Below are 22332 nucleotides of genomic sequence, written 5' to 3'. Positions count from 1 at the left end.
CCTTGCTCCAGCACAGCCCATCACTTTGAGTGACGAGGCACGCTTTTAGGAAAAACATGCAAATGTGATTTAAAGACTCTAAGTGATACAGAATATATCACCTCCCTTGGGAGCCTGTTCCAGGGGGTAATTATTCTAATTCCTAAAATCATACGTCCCATTTGCAGCTAGAATTTTCCGAGACACGCTCCGCCCTCCAGCAGCAGGCATGCCTTAGCTGCTGAATTAGAGAGCAGCAAACACCTCCTCCCTGAGCACCCTTTGGATGGGGGCTGAGATGACCAGTGTGAAGCCCAGAGCATCTCCCCACGGGTTGCCATCTCTCTTGGGTCCTATTTCAAGCCCAACAGTATCAGCTTAAACTGTCCCACTGGATTCAGCAGGCATTCAGTCAGGTCCTAAATCTCCAGACAAAATAGGAACCAAATACACATGTTTGGAAACTGAAAGTCAATGCCTTCAACAATTCCCAGAAGTTTCTGTGACTGCTCCTCATGCAGAACAGCCCCCAGAAAGCAAGGGGAGATTTCTGCATGAGGTCCCTCACAGACAAAGCATCTCCTCTGCCCCTGGCTGCCAGGGCTTGGTGGTCTCCGCAAGGCACATCTGCCCAGGGAGGGATTTATAGGGAATTGGCAGAGGAATTTATACTGAATTAATTGGGCATATCTACCAAATAACAAAGGAGGAAGGCTGATGAAGCAGAGGTCAGGTGATTAGAGAATTGCAGGTGGAATTGCTCGTTTTAATTACATGTCTTCATTAACGTGAGGTTCCTGGATCCTACAGCGATGACTACTTCATCTAAATATTTGCATGAGTGGTATTTGCATGAGTGAATACACTTCCACAAAAGGACACGTGGCTGAAGGGTGGAACAAACACAGAGTTTTCTTTGAATTTTACAAGGGCGTTTCTCCCACAAAATTATTTCAGAGAGGAGCAACACTGTAAATGTAAGATAAAAACACTGTTATGAGGCATAAAAGTGACCAGAAAAAGAACAGCTCAAGGTGGATATAAGTGGCGAATGAAGTAAAACATGGGTTGTACTTGAGCTGTTTGTGTCTCCCTGGCACTTGAATGAGTTTGATACAAGCATCATGGTTACCTGTTCTACTGACAGCCCTGAAAGGAAACAAAAGTTTAGAACAAGCCAAACGCATTCAATCTCCTTGAATAATTTAGGCTGCTGAGTTATCATGTGCTTCATGGACTGTCATCAAGAGAAGCTGTATTGCAGAGGAAAGGTCTGTAAATCAATGCATCTAAGGGACCAAAACTCATCAGAGAGTGGCTGCAAAAGCACTGCATGTCAAAACAGATGCAGAACACGAAAATCAAGCGGTGAGTGTCACAGGGCAGACTGCAATAGTGCGCTCTCAGGGGCGGACTCAGAGGAACAGCAAGGACAGGAAGATTGGAGCATCAAAAAGACACAGCTTCAGTTGAAACATGCTGGTGAAAAGCAATGTCAGCAGCACAAATAGCTGGTAAACTCAGAGAACAAAAAACAGGAAACAAATGGAAGTGCAATATATATATAGTTGCCCATCGACAGACCCACCTGGGTGTGCCAGACACTCCCCAAAGCTATTTATACATGCCACTAATGTACCTACAGCTTCCAATAACACTTCTGGCTCTCCGACCTTTCCTTATTTACTGCTATGTATGGTTTTGGCTTCAGATTTCTAGCCAAATTCCCAAACGGTAGATGCCCCGTTGTAGCTTCTCACTGAGCTGTATCTAATCCAGAATCAAGATGACTTGACCGGGGAGAGCCATTCCTCTTCCCCTGCAAACCCGGTGGCTCCTCACCTGGGTCACAAGCTGTCCGCACATCGAGCCAGCTCGCTGGAGAGCACAGCCGAGCAGACAAGGCAGCACCTGCTGCTGCACTCACACTAGCTTCTTCCTCCTGTCCCTTCAGACCACCAAAACCAGAGGAAAAAGATGGATTTTTAAGGCACCAGTTGACACCTTAATACGGGAAGTACAGTCCTTGTACATGCTGCAGTCGACAAGTGTGATTTGCAGTAGGCCTCCTGAATCTTTACAGAAGTCTGGCTGTCTTTAATGAAGCTGACGTTTCCAAAGCAGCCAGAGGAATCAAATGCCAGGCCTATTTTGGGTTGCAAGTCGTGTGGACACCTGCTTCCTTAGGCTTCTTGCAAAAACTCCAACCAACGCCTCTCACCCTCTTTTGTTTACCACTTAAACAGTGCAAGAACCACCGCAGTATCCACTCTGCCCACCACGCAGCCAGCAGAGCAAAGCCCTCTCCCTAGGAAAGGCCAGGAGCTACTTGCTTTAACTCCCACCACCTGCAGCTTCGGTGCTCAGCACCCTGCAGAAGGAGCTGTCCCCCCCCCTCCCTGCCCAGCCCTCCCTTTGCCGCAGGAAACCTCCTGTGACCGTCCCCACGCCTCCGCGCCGGTGCCAGGGACGCTTTGTGGCTTACGGTTCTCAAGTGCTTCCGTAAGATGCAAGGTAGCATCTGTGGTGAAATCTCACAAAATGATCCAAGATAGTTTTCTCCAGCTGGGACTGATTGAATATAGCCTGGGCACCGGATGATGTGGGAAATCATTCGTAGCCGAGCACAAATTGCATGCATAGAGGTAATTACTGCAGCACAAGGTTGGTAGCACCACTACCCACATGACAGTATATCTCAGCAATTTTCATTTCCTATCGCTTCAATTCAGACAGGGATTTTTTCATCCTTTTTTCTTTTTTTTTTTGGTTCAATTTTCTCCTTTTCCTACAGGGACCCACTTTAACCCAGGATTTCTTCAGGATAAAGCTCTGCCTTCACAAAAGCTAGTCTTTCCACATACTCAGATTTTCTCCTATTGACAATCCCAGACCCAGGGCACAACCCTTCCTGACCTGACTTCACTTCCACGCCCCGAGCGTGACCATCTCTGCCCGAACATGAAGCGACACAGTGGTGGCAGTCGGTCACCTGCTGCTCCGTGCTGTCACTCGGAGCCGTCTGCGGGTATCAGTAATGAAACACAACACGCGAGTAGCTAATGAAGTTGGTTACAAAGCCAGCCATTCTCCACACTTGAAAGAGGGTGAAAATAAGGAAAATGGAACAAAAGAAATATTTCTGCTGAAAAATAGAAACACTAACAGAACTAATGCTGAGAATGGGGAGGTTTATCATTGCTACTACAGATACTCAGCAAAAATGGGGCCACATAATGCTTACTGTGATTATACACATTGTGGCTAGCATATATCTATAATATACTTGCTATGAAGAATTTCTAAATAGACACAGAGGTTTAATGCACAGATACAGACAAACAAAGGCAACGCAAGCACCAGCCTGCGTCTGGCCAGGCTCTGCTTCCCAGCCCAAGACACTCAGCTGCACACCTGCACGTCTGCAGTGAAGAAAAGCTGCAAAACTTTTTAATAATTCTGTGACCTATTTAAAAATATCTACTCTCTTACATTCATATATGCTGTATAAGAAATAAAATATAGCACTCAAGAGCTTTGAGTGGCAGCACTTCCCTTAAGACAGATAAAAGCTGCAAGTTCTCTTTGCTGTTTGGTGCCAATTATTACGGAGTTTTGACTTATACATTATTACATAGATCATTTAGTAAAACAACCTACATACAAACCCTGTGCTACGTCTCCCTTCAGTCGTAATCTGATGGAGCTAGAGCACTTCAGACACTCACCCTTATGCACCTCCTTTCAGAAAATGGTGGGCTCCTTCCCCTGCACCATCCCTATGACACTTTGCACGTGACGCAGTTGTAAACAAGAGAGGTTCAAACGAAGAGGGGACTATGATTTTTCTTTATGGCGCACATAAAGTTATTCACAGCAATTTGATCACTAGCAGGGAAAAAAATACCAACCCAACTTGTATCAAAAGGAGGCAGGCAGCGTGACAGCCCCCATAACTTGCTCCTCATCCCTTGTTGCCTGGCCAAGGCATTGGGGATGGCCTCAAGGAGCTGCTGGAAAAGCCAACAGCCTTTGCTGGCTGACCCAGAGGAAGGAGTGGGGATGCGCTCACCACCCTTTGAGCCCAAAAGGGTGATGGAGGCAAAGACCAGTGTTTTCTCCTCATCACCCCTTCATGACTGGGTGCATGTTGTAATGCACCAGGAGTTATTTAATTTGATAGCAATTGCTTGTGACCAGAACACCACTCTGTAACGATCCATGCTAACGTGATGCCATGTACCAAAAGCCTGCAGAGGCCGAGGGTCAGCGCACTGTTTGCAGTGATTATTCCTTTAATAAAGGGCCCTGTATTTTCCAGCGGCAGCAAAATTGATGCAGGTTGCCATGGTAAGCACACACTTTCCCATTTACTAGAATAATAGACAGCTTTGTATAATTCACTGATTTCAGATGATTTCTCACCCAAAGAGCAAGTCGCTCGAGTTACATAAGTCACCTGTTGTTTAGTCAATCTGGCAATTTTAATTAGAATAAATTTTTATGATTCCACTTTGCAACACTTAGAGCTGCTCTGCCACCAGAATGTGGAGATGTCTGTAAATTATACAGGCTCCAATCACATCTTTTTCGGTGTTTTAATTACAGTAACATTACAGCATTAATCATGTAAGCCTCTGTTAAACAAGTAACAGCCATCCTCCATCATAATTAAAAAGAAAGGCCAAGCAAACAGGAGCTTTGGATTTTACCATATTTCCTCTGAAAATTGTATTTTAACTTAAGAGTTTCACAAACAGTAGTTCTATTTGGCTGTAATTAGTGTTGTGAAGGAAACACCAAAAGGTTAATAAGAGACGGTTAGTTTGTAATGCAAGTTTCCTGGTGCCAGCCCCAGCAGTTCAGTCTGTTTTCAGAGTCATTAACGATGTAGATTGATTACGGGAGGAGATTGGGAAGTGCTCACTTGCTGCGTTAGCAGAAGGTTAGTTTTTATTCATATACCTTTCCCACTGTTAAATATGATGGCCATTACCTTGACCGTTACTAATCTTAACCGCTGTGAGACAGAAAGAGTTAATGGTTTCCTTAGAGGTTACTGTCAAAGGGAAAAAAAGCCTACATGAGCTTTTTTGGCTTGTTTATAAGGGAAAAGGAAGCTGCAAGCTTCACTGAAATGTTTATTTATCTTAGCAATATTTGAAAATCTAAGTATAGTGTGATGTTTTTGGAAAAGGATGAGCTGGGAGAGCCAGGGAAGCAGGTTAGCACCGCCTCGTCCTGCAGCTGAACCCTCACACAGAGCTGCCCTTCGAGCCTTTTGCTTGGGTCTAGAGTTTTGGAGTGATTAACAAAACCAAGCCCACACAGAAGTTGAAACTATCCGATCAGAAATATCACTCTCTGCATCTCCTACAAATTGTTCTCCAGTCACCCGGCAAAAATATGGATAAGCAATAACTAAATTGGACAAAATCTCATTAAAGAGTACAATAAAACACTAGAAACCCACCAACTTTCCGGATTGATCGTTCATCCATTGTAAACCTACACAACAGGGCATGGATCCAAGTTTTAATTTTCCTCTCTAAGTTGCCAAAATGTTCACATCTGGTGAGTATTTTCTGTGCTTACACAGAAAGGACTCAAGGACCTAAAGGTTATAACTTCTGTGATGCTGGCTGAGTATCTGCAGTGATGGAGACATTGCAAGAATCATTTTTAATGGAACGAATGTGGAGACTGAAGAAAGAGTGCCAGGAATGTGGGATATATGATAACGCTTCTTATGCAAACAAAGGAGGTTGCACATCTGTTTGTTATTTAGTTCTGTTGCTGTACAAAAGGGATTGGCTTTCATTTATTTCTAAGGATATGACTTCAGTGTCACCCTTGCCCCACCACCAATTTCCAGAGAGGACTCTTCTAAGCGCTACTCAGGCAAACTGCAGAGCTACGAACCTAGAGCAGAAGTAATGCAAGGGACCTGTTGGTGCCTGCCACAGCACCAGGGCACAGATTAAACCTCTTTGAGTGACCACTGCCCTGCACAGCGTGGTGATAAGATCAGCTGGGCCCCTCAACAAGCCAGCCTGGTCCAGTGCCCAGCTCTGAAGGATCTGTAACCGCCACACCAGCCAGCCCCAAGCTGCCCCAGCTCCTGTGCTTCTGCAAGGCTTTGGCCAAAGCAGGCTTGGATGCTCAGTAGGCGATCGCTTAAAAGTGCAGGACTCATAAGACAAACAACTCCTCTTCTTATCCCAAAGCCCAGATTACCAATTCCCGTAAAAATCCTTCTCTGGGGCTTCAAATTATTTTGAAAAGCTGACTGCTCCCTCTGTGCTGGCCATTGTAGGAGCACCACCGAGCTTACTTAGGCTGTTTTACTGAAAGATCTATGCAACAATACAGAAATCAGAAGAGCTACTATAACTGACGTTGCCCTGTAAAGAAAGCTTACGGCATTTATCCATCTTAAGGGATGTGCTGTCACTCACATATGAATGTTATACTTTATGTCTTGTGCTGCATATACAAAAATAATAAAGTAGGTATTTTATTCATTTTTATAAACTTCCAGAGAAATGCGGCTCTATTTCCAACTTCCAAAGCTCTAAAATATGTCACTCGGGTCTTCACATTCATACAGTTCTATAGCCTTTCTGCAGAATAAAAGGGAGATGCAGGTGGAATGACTGCTGGAAATTAGCTTCAAAATCAACAGTTCCTAATAACTGTTTGCCTCCAGTTAATACCATTAGTCATGTTCTCAATTCACGACTGTAATGCACCCAGATATTATGGAGATGAGCATAAGAACCAATTGGAATATTCTAGATAAAATCTGATCCACTAAATGATGATGTATCTGAATAATTAGGAAGACAACCAGCAAGAAAAGTTTCAGTGAATATCACGTGCCTGGCTCTCCTTTACATTCAAGCCTATTTCTATACTATGTGATAGTATAAAGAAGACTTAACACAAGCATTTAAATATAACCCATTTCTACTCAAAGAACCCTTCATCTTGCTGGAGTTTATGAGAGTCAGACACAACTAGACTACCTTTGTGAGCAAAGTTAATCAAACATGTTAATGTATGCAGGATCAGGTCTTTACCCAAGACATTTCATGCCAACCTTTACCGCTGATCTGGCACCAGGAAAATTAAAATGATGCTTCTAGAAGCAATTCTTTGAGGAGACACATTACTGACATAAAACATTGCTTAAACCCCCCCCGACTTTTATTTTAAAGCTATTCACTATTTTATGTCTGAGATGACTATTTCTAACACTGGCTTTTTATGATTAGTACATGTTTATTATTTTTGTATTTTCCTTTGGATTCTATTTTTGTCTTAAGCAGTGAATCACCACTTCATTGGGTCAATAGTTTTCCTTCCACAACTGTTGATAAAAATACTGTCCAGCGCTGGGAATTAAGGTACGCTGCAAATCTGTTGCTTGTAACATTATAAACACATATTTGAAATAGTTCCTTTCTGATTTCTACACCAACAAGAGCTCCTGTGACTTACAGAGTACAAGAATGGTTCTGGCTCAAGGCAAGGTGAAAAAGGTAATAGAAAATATTTAAGCAGATCTGTGTGCCTGTATACGTCCACAAAAAGAAAACAAGCCAAACCTGCATAAATGATATGTTGGGAAGAGGGCAAAGGCATTAAAAAAAAGTCCCAGTATGAACAAAACCAAGGGAGGAATAACTACCTGAATCACAAAACAGAGTATCTAGCCTCAAAGATGCTAATTCAGGTCCTGAGGGATCTAATCAACCTCTTTGTTGAAGTAAAGATAAAACTTTTTGACAGCAAATGCTTTCTGATAAAATGGAATTTTCAATTACCCTGCGAAACATCTGGTCCGTGCTGCCACTTACGGAGAAAAGCACCACCACACTTTGCAGTGCTAGAAAATCCTTCACGCTGAGATTTCCCCACGCTGCTGGAAGGAATGAACGTCAGGAGCTTCAAACTCGACGGCAAAGCTCCCACGGTGTCGCATCCCCCAGTGCTGCCCTAGGGAGGCACTGCCAACACCACAGGGCACTTCACCCCAGGCAGGGACTCACAGCATCCTCCAGTCCTCTGATTCAGGATGACACCGAGCCCTGAAGGAAATCCACTACAAACTGCAGAGAAATTGGCCAAGATACATGCAAGGACCCCAGAATTTACCCGCATCCTCTGGCAGCCTTGCCCAGCCAACCTGAAACCTCGCTGACATCCAACAGACACTTCCAAATCTCTCGTTCTCAGACAAATCCATTTGAAAGTTCAGCTGAGAGCAACGTTAGGAAAAAAGTGCATAAAAATTCCTAGCAGTGCTTAACACCTCTGCAAATAAACAAACAATTAAGCAGCAGCAAGGCAATTGTGAAAAGTGGAGCAGCGCCCGATGCCCGCATTCCTGAATGTCCCATTTGGTATCAATTAGCAGGGGAAGGAAAACAATCCTGCACAATAATGAACTCCAAATTGGGTACATATCAGAGCAATTAAAGCAATCTTTTCAACTGATGAATTTATAATCAATAATTAAGATCCTGAGGTAAAGAGCAACTGGGCAGAAGTCCTACTTCCAAAACAAGCGACATGGCTGAGCTCCAGGCAGTATTTCTGATGACCTGCTGCTGCCCACTTAAGCTAGACACCCTTCACACAACAGTTTGCCATTTTTCTGGAAATCTAGGTCATTTCCAAAGGAAGAGAAAAGGCTCCTGCCAGAGGGAGTGGCACCAAGGCAGTGAAGCCACCTCTAACCAGGGGGTCCTGATGGGCACTGAGGCCACCCACGGGGAGCAGCTCCTGCCTCGTGTAAGGATATTGAGGCATCTTTTGGTTTGGAGACCAGTTGTGCCTGAATAAGCCAGTTTCACAAGAAAATAATTTATTAAAATAGCTTTGATTTTTTTCCCCCCTCAAGTCCACAAGAGTTTGATGTTGTCTTGAAAGACCAGGCTCCAAACCCACAGGCCTAGAGATTGATTTTAAGAGCACTAAAGGAGTTTGGACACATCCCTGCCTAAGTCTTTCTGCAGGAAACCCAGCACCTCAGTAAGTGATGACTGTCCAGACGGGTCCACTCTAACCCCCCGCACCAGCACTGAGGGACTGTCCTGCATCCCCTCGTGATTAATATTCTTTATATCAAGATGTCACCGAGCTGTAAGGATTTGTGCCAACCAGTGCCTTGCCTCAGCAGGCCCAGGACTACCCACCAAGCACATAAAAAGACTCCTGAACTAATGGATGCAGCTTCAAAGTTCTCCCCGAGGAATCACTGCCCTGAGCAGAGGTCCAAGCTTTGTGGCAGAGCAATCCACCCAGGCTCCCCATCAGCCATGGACCAGCACCATGCAGCATGCTCCTACTGGGGCTGCACATCCTGGGCGACCCTGCCTTGGGTAGCGGGTTGTTTCCTTCCCACCCCCATGTCTCTGACCTGAAATTGGGTAAAAATCACAAAGCCGGAGCCATCGCGTGAGAACTCCTGTTATTGCCGTTGTCTGAGTGTCTCAATTTTCCTGATTATTTCATACGGCCCCTGCTCGACAAATCAGCTGATAAAATACTCTCTTTAACCTTTTCTTCAGCTTCTGTGCCAGCGACTGCCCACCTCTCTGCCTGCACTGCTCCTCACGATACTACACCAACAGCTCCGTATCCTCCAGCAGGTTCCCCACAGCCCCACACAGAACTGGGGATGCACAGCTTGCCTTTGGAAGCTTCCTCCTGGAAATTATCTTCATTTTTTAGGGGTGTTTTACAGGCAACAAGGAGCTCTTGTGGCAATGGACTGGACCAAATTTATTTCTTGTGTAACTCATCCAACAAACTCTGCCTCCAACTCCTTAACTTATTTGCATTGTTATCTGCTGAGCAACAGAGACAGCCGGCAGACTTATCAGAAATTTAATCTCTGTAAAACCCTATCTGCAGTCCATTGAGATTGTTTTTTTGCTGAAGAAATGTGACAAAAAATTAACAGATGTTGCTCAGACCATTCAGCAGGACAGGAATCAATTATGAACATTTTTGCACCTACAGTTGTCCCTTACTGCAAACGCATCTTAGGAAACCCTCTCCCGATCGAAATGAAAAAGCATTTCTTTGTAATAGAAGAATAATAAATGATAGCTATCAGCCTGCATTCTCTGACACAGCGCTGGTCCTCAGAGAATTAAACTGCCACCGTACAGTTATATAAATGTTTAATTTTTTTCATCTTTGGCCACAGTAGGGTTGTCTGGAAATACATTATCACTGCAGATGCCATCCCTCTCCAATTAGCGTGGCTGGCAGTGTGGAATGGGTAGGTGACCTCTGCATTCCTGTGCTCGCGGAGTCTTACAGGGTTAACTACGGCCATTTAACAGACTCTATCGAGAATTAATACAGCGATCAGCTTCTCTCCAGAAAAAAAAAAAAACATTCGGCAGCACAGATGGCAAGAACTCTTTCTCCCCCATTTGACTCTTTTATGACAGCAAAACAAAGGCTTTTAATGATGTTTACCATGAATTGAATTAAACAGCTGAAGACCAGTTCATAATCACAGCATTTTGTTTTCATATCCTTAAGTCTTTTAGCAGTGGGGCTTCCATTTGAGCTTCAGCTACAGCTTATCTCAAGATATAGCCAAGCGCCCTGAGGCTTCCCTGTGCTGGAGCACCAAACCGCATTCATACTTCTTAATTGAAAAAGACAGGATGTTTGCATAGGATGTTTGCATCAGTAAGACATTAAAAGCGACATTCATGCCCAAGTACAAATGACGTCTTGGGCTCAGCTGAACTCCTCTGACTCCTCTCCTCTAGCTGACACTAGGCTGGGTGGAGATCAGGGCTTCAATTTCCAGCCACGCACGTGGGGATGCGTAACAGCTGACAGCACGTCGCACGCTGTGGGGAAGGGACGCAAACCCCTCGCCCACCAGCCCGGGCCAATTTCTGCAGGACCCCTCAGTAGTGACCTATGCTCCTCCAGCCTTTTGGGGAAGCCATTTGGGCATCGCCTGCGCAGCAGGGAGCAGGAAGGGGGTGCTCTCCATCCGGAGGAACGAGCCCCACACTTGAAGCTGGTAATTCCTGCTCTAATCCCAGCTCCGCTGCTCACGCGCTGTCACACGGGCGCTCGGGGTTTTTCATCTGTGAAATACGGGATAATCCTAAATGCTTACCTACCTGACAGGCGTGGCGCGAAGATTAATTTCTATCTACGCAGCGCTCTGAAGATGCGCAGCCTTATCCCCAGCCCGTGCTAAGCTTCTCCCCGCGCACCCGGGGCGGGGGCTCACCTGGCTCGGGGCCCTGGGACCCCATGGAGGGGACGCTGGTGTTGAGCACGTCGTTGACGGCCGTGTCGCAGTAGAGGCCGCGCTGCACGTCATGCTCGCTGTCGGTCTGGTCACTCTCCTCGTGGCCGCTGTCCTTCAGGCTGTTCCCCTCCAAGTCCTTGAACGTGGAGCTGCTGGGGGAGACATGGCAGTGAGCTGGCCGCCCCACTGAGCGCCCACACCCGAAACGCAGCGCCCAGCTGTGGGCTGCTTGTGTGCATCGTGCCAGCCCACACGTCAGGACACGCGGGCATCGAGGAAGCTGTGAGTGAAACGGGGCTTAAGGACAAAATGGAAAACACATACACATCCAATGAGCTGTTTCTATAACTAGGCTTCCTCATGTTGCATTACCTAATCCTGAAGTTAAAAAGGATCTCAACTTTAGCGTTTTAGGTTATAGGCCAAATCCTAATAGCTTCGTGCCTTAAAATAAAAGCCTTCCGGGAAACAGGAATTTCTTCTCATGATGACGACATGATTCCTATTTTTAAAAATAACCCCATAATTCTGGGTCCAAGTTCACAGGGACTTGAGGGGAGCTGGCAGCAGTCCAGCTCCCTGACATCCCCTGCAGCTGCAGCTGCCAAGGCCAGCACGAGGGGGATACAAGGGCTGAGCTGCTCCCAAATTCCTCATGTCCCTGTCCTGGCGGCCAGCCCAGAGGGGCAGGAAGCTGCAACTAACGCAAAGGAAGATCTGCATCCTTGGTCAAAAGCGATGTGAGCACATGGAGCGACCAGCACATCCCCACAAACAGGAGAGTAGCAGTGGGTCAGGGGAGCCTCAGTACATCACGGGAGGGCTTTCTCATAGCCCTTCTGGGAGCAGGATGGAGGGACTGCAATGTGGGGTGTCCCCTTCCCACCACACCCGCTCCCAAAGAGCCACTGAAGAGCTTCTCTCTGCACAGTAGGTGTCCTCGAGGGTGCGGGAAGCTGGGTGCAGAGGCACTGGCTTGGGGAACAGCGGCACGATGGCCCCAATGAACCGAACACCTTGCTGTGCTGCCCAACATGGATGTGGGGACAGGGCACAGAGAATGCGCACCAAGTCACCCGGCTACTGGCACCAGCCCAGGACCAGCTCTCCTCCCGGAGCCTCAGGGGACAAGAGGCTGCCAGTTTGGGCCCAAAGACAGCTGCATGGATGATCCTTCTGCTGCCCGCCAAGCCCTGTGACAAAACGTGCACAAAATGTGCCTTCCCCAGGAGTGCGGACACGGGTCGGAGCAAACGGGAAAGCAGAGGCAGATGCCAAGAGGAAAGGAAAACGTTTGGGAAAGGAGGGCTGCCAGAGAAAGCACCCAAGAAGGGCGGGGAGGGAGCTGTGACACCTTCCCCATGCCCTGCCTTTGGCCCAGCGCCGTGCTGGCACGGCCCTGCTGGCTCCTTCACTCCTCCACCCCCGGGCAGCCCGCACCCGCTGGGGGCTCTGCTTGCACCAACGGCACTGAACTTCCTCGCTGGCTGATCGGGCCCGAAATGTCGGCGCAAGGAGCGGCCTGTGCTTCAAAGCACTGAGGAGCTGCAGATTTTCATTACTTTGTGAAGCCCTTTTGCGTCTCCACGGAAACCAAGCAGACCACCTACCAACCGAAGCTTTGCAAAGCACGCAGGGGGGGGCTCCGAAATACATATAAATTGGTAAACCTTCAAACATCACCTTTTAAATAAAGATGTCCCTGTTGAAGCCACTGACTTTGATTCCAGGAAACATCAAAGAATTTTAAGTTAAAAAGCACTACAAATCTACAATTCATTTGTGTGTGCGTATGTGAGTGAGAGAGGCAGGCAGACAACACAGCAAAAGTACAAATAGATTAATTAAAGTGCTGGATTTGAGAAGATTCACTCACCAGAGATGGAAGAGCTACAACATCTTCATAAAGGCAAAGGATGAAAATGATGCCACAGTATGCTACAGAAAATATTTTTGTTCTTAGATGTCTGCACAGCATTCCTGGCATCCGTTGTACTTAAGATACAAGACAAAGGTAGAAAGCGAGGGGAAACGCTGTCCTACACAGTGTTGCTGTTCCTAATGTGCAGGCAATCTGTGTTACAATACATTTATCTTTCCCGCAGTGAACCAGACCGTAATGCAGCAGCCACACAACACGTTTCCGTGGCTGACACTTCTCTAAAGGATGGGCAGGTCTCAGGGAATCAGCGGCAGCAGCATTTCCCAAACAATGCCGTGCCGGAGTAAACCCCGCTGTGGCAGGTGGGAGCGCTGCTTGCCTTTATGTTAGGTGTGAACAAGGGAAGATTAATAGATTTGGTTTTTTTCAGGGTGCCTGCAGACTGCCTTATGAGGAGCGATGCGGCGCAGGCAAGCCATCTCTCGCAATCACATTAGCATCGTTAAACATCACACGCAATGCAGGCAAATATACCTGCCCCTCGCTAGCTGAACCCAAGTTGCTTAAACAACGCGCTTGCAGCTCCCATAGTCTTTATATTTTTAAGATGTAAACAAATGGGAGCGCAGCCAGGAAGATAATTGGATTTTTTTACTGCTCAGAGCACACCTGAACAAGCCAGGGCTCACTCCTTCTCCTCGCTGCATCTAAGCAGCATCCTGTGGCTGGGGTGAGCTGCCCACCGCGGTACCTGTCCTGGGGTGCCAGGGCCTTCACAGGCTCCAGAATAGGCAGTGAGGGAGGGCTGGAGGGAGAGCCTCCTGCAGGGTGATGCTGGTCACTCGCTGGTTTGACATAACCTGGGGGACGTTAGGGGGTTTAAAGCAGGTCAGCGCAGGCGTGAACCCACTGGGGACGACTTCACCACTGGGGGGACACCAGCAAAGGCAGGATTTTATCCAAAGAGTTAAATTTACCCATGGGTAATTACTAGGTTGCAACTGAACTGATGATTTGCTTTTTTACCCCTGGAAGGGAAATCTTAGCAAAATGCTGTTTTGCCTCGGTATTCAAACTAAAACAGTGAGCATGCATCAAACCCAATTGCCTGCCCCCAAATGAGATTTTTTTTTCCCCGCCTCACATGGCAGGGAGATCTCACCATCCAAATCTATCATTTTATTCTTGTGCATTCAAATAGAATAAAATCTATGAATTTTAAAGTTGTCAGGGTAACAGCACTCTACCTAACTTGCTGTAAGTTCCCAGTGTGAAGGAGCCAAACAGAAGAAAAAAGACTTCCCTTTATTGCAAACCAAGAGCAACGGGACTTAATAGGCAGTAAATACTGTTTTTAAAACCAAATGATAACTCTTGAAACATTTTGCATATAAAAAAAGCAAGTAGCATATAGCACAGTGAGAAAGAACATTAAATAATCTGGCTTTGGCTGGGCAAACCAAAGGGCTTTCAAGCCAGCCTACATACCTCTTTATTAAATGAGCTCTGCTGTTCACGTAGTTGGAGTCAAAGGAGTAGTTCTCCGTCTGGAAGGAGGAAAAGAAAAGGGAGAAGTTACCGGCTGCTTGCTGTGGGATCGGGGGCAGGTGGGCGCACAGGGCCCTCTGTGTCCTGTACAAAGCAGCAGCCGCCCACGGGGCATCATCCAGCACCTTGTGAGACCAGCACCTCACCTCATCCCAGCACCTCACCTCATCCCGGCACCTCACCTCGTCCCAGCAGAGCCAGCATTGTCCCCAACATAACACCGGCCCCCATCTGCACAGCAGCCACCGCCAGCAGGCCCCGCCAGCCCTCACACAGCCACACACCAAAAACCAGGCTGGCTGGTGACCACAGAACAATTTGCGGAGAAGGAACAATGTGCCTGCGCTCCGTTACAAAACTAATTGCTTTTAATTCCCTGATGGACTCGGTTCTGTGTGTGTGTCAATTTGACTGAAAGTTCAAAAGGTATTTTTCTTATTAGTGTATAATTAACATGTTAAAATATTTATTGCATGGATATGTAAATGCCAGCAAGGTAATCCCCTGCCGGAGAATTTAATGTGGGCACTCTTCTTTGTTTTAAATCATTTCATTTGCAGAGACAGTGGGCTCTGTTATTAATTAAAAAAAAAAAAAAAAAAAGAAAGAAAAACAGACAATGGATGACATGGTTAAAAGTTGGAGGGGAGCAAAAGAGGGGAAGAAAAGTCAATGGATCTGTCATTGTAGGCAAAACTCACTGACAAACTCCATCACTGAAACACCATCTTTGAACCCGAGATTACATAGCCTGGGCTTTCTGGTTTTCATAGCTGGGATGGAACAAACAGAACTGGTTGAAAAAGAGCAGCCAGAATACAGGGGAAGAGAGCAGGGTACGACTGTCCACGAGAGCATGGGGCCACTACCCTGGGACATGGTGGGAGCAGTGTGGTGGGACATGGTGAGAGCTGCGCGTTGGGATACAGGGGGAGCCATGAGCTGGGATGTGGTGGGATCCTCTTGGTTGGGATGTGGTGGGAGCTGCACGGCGGGACATGGTAGGAACTGCGTGGTGGGATGCAGTGGGAGCCGTGTGGTGGGACGTGGTAGGTGTTGTATGGTGGGACACGATGGGAGCAGTGTCCTGGGAGCCATGTGTTGGGATGGAGCAGGAGGGATGAGCTGGGACATGGTGGGATCGATTCCATGGCCGGAACATGGCAGGAGCCATGAGGTGGGATGCGGCAGGTTGGAAGCAGCATCCTCTGAGGCCAGGAGCGGGGAAGGGCCACACGCCCCAGCAGCCCCATCCTGCCCTCCCATGCTGCCCTCAGCTCCTCCTCGCCCCCGCCCCACGGCCACCCCCCCTCCCAGAGAGCCGCTCGGGGATACTATGGCCTGTTTTTATGGCAATTATGAACATGGTAAAAATAAATGCATGCATCTTTAATGTCTCAATAAATAAAGGAAAGCAGAGTCTGCTGCTAACGTAATCACAACGGCAGGATGGAGGGAGCGGGGCCGCTGCAGCAGAGCCGAACGTGAAATCCAATCGTACCCTGGCTGAGGTTATACTGCTGTACCAAGATAATAAAGCAAAGGCAGCGTTGGTTAAGTGTGACCTTTTCTGAAATACAGCACAATATCTAATTTACCAAACAGGAGCCTCCCAGAGAGAAACATGCAAGGATCTGCGAGCCGGGGGAGTTGGCCTAGCACTCAGCACAGCTCAGTTATTACTTGCACATAGTAATTACTGCTGTAGAGTCACGCAGGAGATTTACTGCACAAACTACTGGTCCCTGCAGTTCTTGCATCCTTGTTCCTGCAGTACGACTTTGATTGTTAAAGCGCTCTGCGTCTCCGTAGGAAACATACACATGTATTTTTAAAACACACAACGCCAAAGATTTAAACACTGCAGAACATTTCTGATCCCGTGTTTGCTCACCAGTCCTGCCACTGCCAGCCCGGGGGGAGATGCCACCATACCCCAGGATCTCACCATGGCACTCCCCAGAGAGATGAGGTGATTCCCACAGACCAGGGCTCTGCAAGGGGGCTCTGGCAGCCCTGAGCGATGGAGGGCAGGAGGGATCAGAGGCAGCTTTGGGTAAGCAGAGAGCAAACGTCAGCACGTGCCCATACATCACAGAGCTTTTAATGCACTCAGCTCACACACAGCGCTCAGCTCCACGCAGACCAACCTTCAGCAGCCAAGAGCACCCAGGGCCACCTGCCAGGAAGCTCCAGCTGGTTTCACCAAAACGCCACGGAAACGTCACTAACACCCCACCAAAACACCACCGCTCTCAGTCCTAACAATGGCTGAAGGAAACGCTGCGCATGCTGCCATCCATCCCAGCTTCTGCTCCGGCCAAGATCCAGACCTCGCGCTAGATCTGGCCAACATCCCTGGGAGCTTTGTTACTGATTTCTGATAAAGAAAAAATAAAAAAGACAAAACCCTGGGCTGACCAAAACCATTAGCAAATGAGCAGTCCCCATGCTGTAGTTTGGTTGCCTGCAGTAATGCTCTCCCCATGGGGACGCCCTGCTCCACGCCTCACCTGCTGCTCAGGATGCTCTGCACCACCTTGCTCCGGAGGATGCAACACCAAAGACATAATGGAGCGGCTCCTGGGGGGCTTTAGTCATGTCCACGGTCTGTCCCCAGACTTCAAACCCAGCGTGTCACTAAAAGAAGCACTACTAATGCAAATTCCTTCCAGATACCAGGCAGGGCACGGAGCAATATGGCAACAGGGACAGGAGCCGGGTACGCTCCAGGTGCTTTACGAGGCAGCCCAGCAGTTTACGAGGGCTCTCCTCAGCTGTGGGATTATCTGTCAAGGTTATCTCCATGCAGACTACGTGATCAAAACAGGAGAATAAAAAAGGAATGAGATTTTTCATGGAGGAGGGCTGTTTTATAGTTTGCATTATTCAATCGAAGTTCACTTGATTTAAATCTAGTTCATCCTGCAAAGTGCAATCACTTACAAACAGAGGCAAAACGACTGGGAAGAACGTCTCCAACATGTCAACATTTTAATTGGAAAAGAATACGCTCCCTCTCTTAATGAGGCGCCAAGAACAAAGTCAAAGCACGAAAAAGAGGGCCAAGGTAAGGCTCATTTTTGCCGATGAAACAGTGTGCTCTTCATAACATGCATCATCAAGAGTCCAGCCCGCTTTTTCTTCATTATTTTGGCAAAAGCAAACAAACCGCTACTTTCTTAATGATCAGACCTGCTCCTGTAAAAATCAAAGGGGAGAGGGAGAGAGCCCAGGCTGTGTCAAGGGCCTCCCTCCCAACGCTGCCAATTCTCATCTCCTGCTCGTCTCAGCGTGAATGAAGGATGCTCAGCGCTTGTCAGGATCCAACCCCAAGCCAGTGTGCTAGGAATAAACCATATATTCAAGGCATGAGGAAGCCCTGAACAGCATCTAGCATGGAGTCTGCGGTGTCGGACCACACTTCTAGCTTGCCCTCCCCAGGCAGGCGTGCTCGAGGCAGTGCCACGGGGGCACGGCACTGCTTACCCGGGTCCACTTCAAAAAATGCCTTTAACTGCTGCCTTAGCAACACAAACAGAAATCCAACAACAGACCTAGTCAGAATCAAGCAATCAGCAGGGAAATTTTAAACTTTTTTTCTTCCCCAGCTGCTGCTGAGGACTGCCATTTCCATTACATTTCAAGAAGATGCACAAGCGCCGCTTCAACTCTTTGAATCACAGAACGGATTCAGGTCTCTTCTGGACCCGGACATCGGGGGGTGACAGTGACTTTCCCATCAGCAACAGGGACCTGATCTCACCTCTGCTCCCCCTACACCTGAAAAAACAGAAGTGAAAGCCAGAGCGTCCCGAGGCAGCTAGGAAGGGAGCTATGAGGGGAGAGGTGGTGCTGATGGAAAGGCCAGCGGGGCCAGGGACCTGGCGGAGAGCCACCACCTCAAAGAGGCTGCAGGGGAAGCTTACAACTTGGTTCATCAGGAACGTGTTAAGCCGCTATACTTCCTCACCTCGATAATTCAGGGCCTGTTATTCATGGGTTTCAGCCGCGATGCAGAAAACATACAAATGAGCATCTCTAAAGGCACCAAGGGGCCTCGGTGCTGGTGGCTCAGGGTTGTCACTTCGGTCCCCAGGCAGCAGGGATACACAGATACCCAAAGTTCCTGCTGACCCGAGGCGGGGGCACCCGTCCCCCTGTGCTGCTGACCCGCAGTACAAATCTACAGCATCTCCACATGGGCCGCTGGCTCTTCTTCTCACTTCGGGGTGAAAACATTTCCATCCTTCTACAAATTATTGTAAACCTGCTGCAACCTCCTGCCAAAGCGTGTAGGAACCCTTCACGAAATCAGCTTCATAAAAATGACACGTTTAGCGCCACTTTTTCAGAGTTGCCCCTTGAGCCTTTTTTTTTCCTACATGCCTTGTTAATAAAGCTTGCATGTCACACTTTATTACTAGAAAACAACGTGGACCTTTCTCCCAGGCTGCAACGTGCGTCTCTTGTTCAGGGTTTCAGAAAATCCTCCCAAAATACACAGCAGCTCCTCCGTGCCAGCCCCCATCTCTGCATGGGGATGCACGGGGAGCCCAGCTCTCCTGCCAGCGCTGCAGGAGGATTCAAGGACCACAGCCACATCGCAAAGCCACACGTGGCCCCCACGATGGGGAAGGCAGGGCAGGTGATGCTGCTTCTCCCGTCTCCTTTGAGCCTTGGTCCTGCTCTCCACAGGCCAATCAACCACAAACTCCAGCATCTGTAATAAAACTGTTGCTCCCTGATAGGAAATCACACCGACACTGAGTTCTTACCGTCTGAGCTGTATTGTGAATAATACGGAATACATGTAAATTAAATAAAAACTCTGGAGCTGCACTTGTGAAACATGGATAATTTCAAAGTAGGGTCCAATGAAACCTTGATCAGTGATGGCTGGAAGTCATTATCAGTGAGCAAGCTGCTTATTACCCCATGGGAAATAAATAAGTGGTCTGAGACTCCTTCCCACCAAGAACAGTTGCAGCACAAAACACAACCTCAAAGCCGCTGTCACTCAAAGCGCCCAAACAACCAGCCCCAAACAACCAGCCCTGAACAAAACCAGCCCTGCAGCCCCCAGCTGCTCGCCCAAGGCCATCCCAGGGAGCAGAGACAGCATCATCCACGCTGCCTCTTACCCAGAGGTTGTTTTACTTCTTCAACTGCTCCGTGCTGGCCTCTGAAGACAGGCAGGAAGGAGGCAGAGGAAGGAAAAGAGGCCTTTAAAAATGCCACCCGTCTGTCTGAGTGGTGGTGATGGAGCAACATCCCTTGTGACACCCATGACCATGAGCTGGGGAACACCAGCACACACATGAGGGGCAACCAGCACAGCCAAGGATGGTTTCTCACCTGATTTCTCTACAGACCGGGACAAGACTAACCAGCTCCTGTGCACCAGGCAAATCCCAAAGATTTCCCCCTGCATGCTGCTGGCTGCTGGGGAGGACAGCACTGCCTCCAAGCATCAGTCAGAGGTCAGGAGCCACAGTGACAGGACAAAGCAACAGCCCCAAACAAGACCAGGGAGAAATGTGAAGCTATTTGGTTATTATTAAGGAGTATGTAAGAGCCAGTCACCTGGGGAAGCCTGATAAAGGTTAAAAGGATCTGACCTCTGGCATCTCCCTCTGAAGCCATTTCCCTACAGCCTGGCTTACTGCTAAAGCCTGTAACACATGAGATTGCAAACTGTAAACTAGCAGTATAGTCTCTGAAAAAGTAAGTGCATTTAGCGTCCGATATTGATGTTTTATAATTAGATATAATACAGCAGATCATTTTCCTGCCCCTGATCAATGAAACCATGGTTGGTTTTGGGGTTGGGCTTTTTTGCAGACACTCTGATTGCTGCCTAAACCAAATGGAGCAGTGCCTCGCTCAGTTCAGCAGGAACAAGCAGAGACGAGGATGTGCACACACAGCAACCATTTAGATTTACTATCCCTGAAATATAAACAGAATATTTATTTCTGACCTTTTAAGTACTAATTCCAAATTTAATGAGGCACAATGAACATTCCTCAGAGCCAGACTCCATGGCTGCTTAACACCACCAACCCTCTAATTACTACTGCAGCTTAAATAAAGGGCGTTTGGTTCTGATGGACATTATTAAACACTGAAGGAACTGAGTCCAGCCTCCATTTTCTCCTGATAAAATAAAAAGCATTTCAGAAAAATCACCGGGAGAGTTCAGCCTTTAGCATCACCCTGCTCATCAGAAATGAGAGAAGTATCAAAACAGATTGCATTACGGCGCTGCCGTACCCACTAATCCGCTCTGAACTCCCGTCCCCTCCCCAAATATACACAGGCTTTCTCATTTTTGTCTGAAAATGGATCGGAGGCAAGAGTAAAGGAGCTGCTGTGATGTGATTTTAAAAAGGGTGTGGGATTAAAAACCCAGATTGAATCCTGAGAGCGATGACACACAATGAAGCCATAATTACACTCCTGAAAGCCACAAATAATATCACCCGTTTGAATTTGTCAACATATCAGAAATCTACAGTATCGTTATGGAGAGCAAAAATGCAATAATAAAACTCCTTCTATTCAGATGGCACCTACAGTCCAAAAGCTCTTTAGAGGCCAGTGCACACAGGCGTCCCTCCAGCAGCCACTGCCGCGCCGGGGGCCAGCCGTCTGGCACCGGCACCACAAAACCAAAGGAAAAGCAAAATATTGACCCAAAAGGGAGGTATATTTTCTAGGCGAGAGCAAACAAATGCCTCAGCTGGAATGAGACTGGCCAGCAGGTTGGCGATGCCCTGTCTGCCACCAGAAGACCCCGAGTGGCTTTTGGGGCATAGAGAACCCCAAAAGCAAGGGGCAGGGGGCAACACTCCCCCCCAGACAGGCTGCACGTGACCCCCAATGGCCCTGTGGGGCACAGCCTGCCACAAGCCGATACCCTGCGGGGATATAACAGCCGATAAACTTAATGGCAGGCTCTTCACATCACCTGGGCCTGCGACTCGCAGCTGTGTAATGGATATATGGATGCAGTTTCCACCGTGGACTGCACCCCTCTCTAAGTAGTGCAAGAAACAATCTGGATCTAATCAGCAGCCCTAGGGTAATGGGGCATGACTTACAGATTTGTTAAAAAACCTTTCAGAACTGTCCTTTGCCTGCCTCCTTCCATTAGGAATGAAAACAAATATAACAGAGGAACCCTTTTTTCAAACGTTCCCATTGCTGGAGCTAAATAAAACTCCCTGTCAGTCACCTTCTGGAGTGGCAGGCCAGAACAGTACCTTGTGTAAGGAACAGGAGAAATCATAGATATGTCACTGCAAAAGAAAAACCAAAAAATCGTTGCAGACGAGTTAAAAATACTGAGGGCGTCAGCTGCAGCCGCCAGCTCCGTTTTGGGAGCACGATCGTTGTGGCAGCCCGGCTTCAGCTAAAATCCCCCGACAACAGAGGATGATAAACCTGAGCTGAACCACACCAGCAGGTGCTTGCATCCTCTCTTTGCGTTTCCCAATGGGAAAGGATCAGCGATGCCCACCCTGGCCAGGGGAGCTTGGCAGGATCCCCCTGGCTGTGCAGAGAGACAAGTCCCCAGCACGTCCCACATCGCCTTCCCCATCCCGCTCTGTCCCCA

At 47.8% G+C, this 22332-nt stretch overlaps 1 protein-coding gene across 4 annotated transcripts in view; it reads right to left on the bottom strand.

The window, feature by feature from the left end:
• PCDH19 (protocadherin 19) overlaps positions 1 to 22332 on the bottom strand; it is a 57066-nt gene that overhangs the window by 16901 nt on the left and 17833 nt on the right. For 2 of the 4 annotated variants that reach the window (XM_068696843.1, XM_068696841.1), the window contains exons 3-4: positions 14652 to 14710; positions 11261 to 11433 (exon numbers count right to left, since the gene is read on the bottom strand). In XM_068696843.1, the coding sequence (XP_068552944.1) occupies positions 11261 to 11433; positions 14652 to 14710 (232 nt within the window). Of the gene's footprint in view, positions 1 to 9870; positions 11112 to 11260; positions 11434 to 14651; positions 14711 to 22332 lie in introns of those variants that run through there. The other 2 variants (XM_068696844.1, XM_068696842.1) reach the window with 2 other exon arrangements.

This window comes from Anas acuta, chromosome 13 (genome assembly GCF_963932015.1).
Source record: "Anas acuta chromosome 13, bAnaAcu1.1, whole genome shotgun sequence".
NCBI classification, from domain to species: domain Eukaryota; kingdom Metazoa; phylum Chordata; class Aves; order Anseriformes; family Anatidae; genus Anas; species Anas acuta.
The sequence above is the reverse complement of the archived record's forward strand: the minus strand, read 5'-3'. Positions and strand labels throughout refer to the sequence as shown.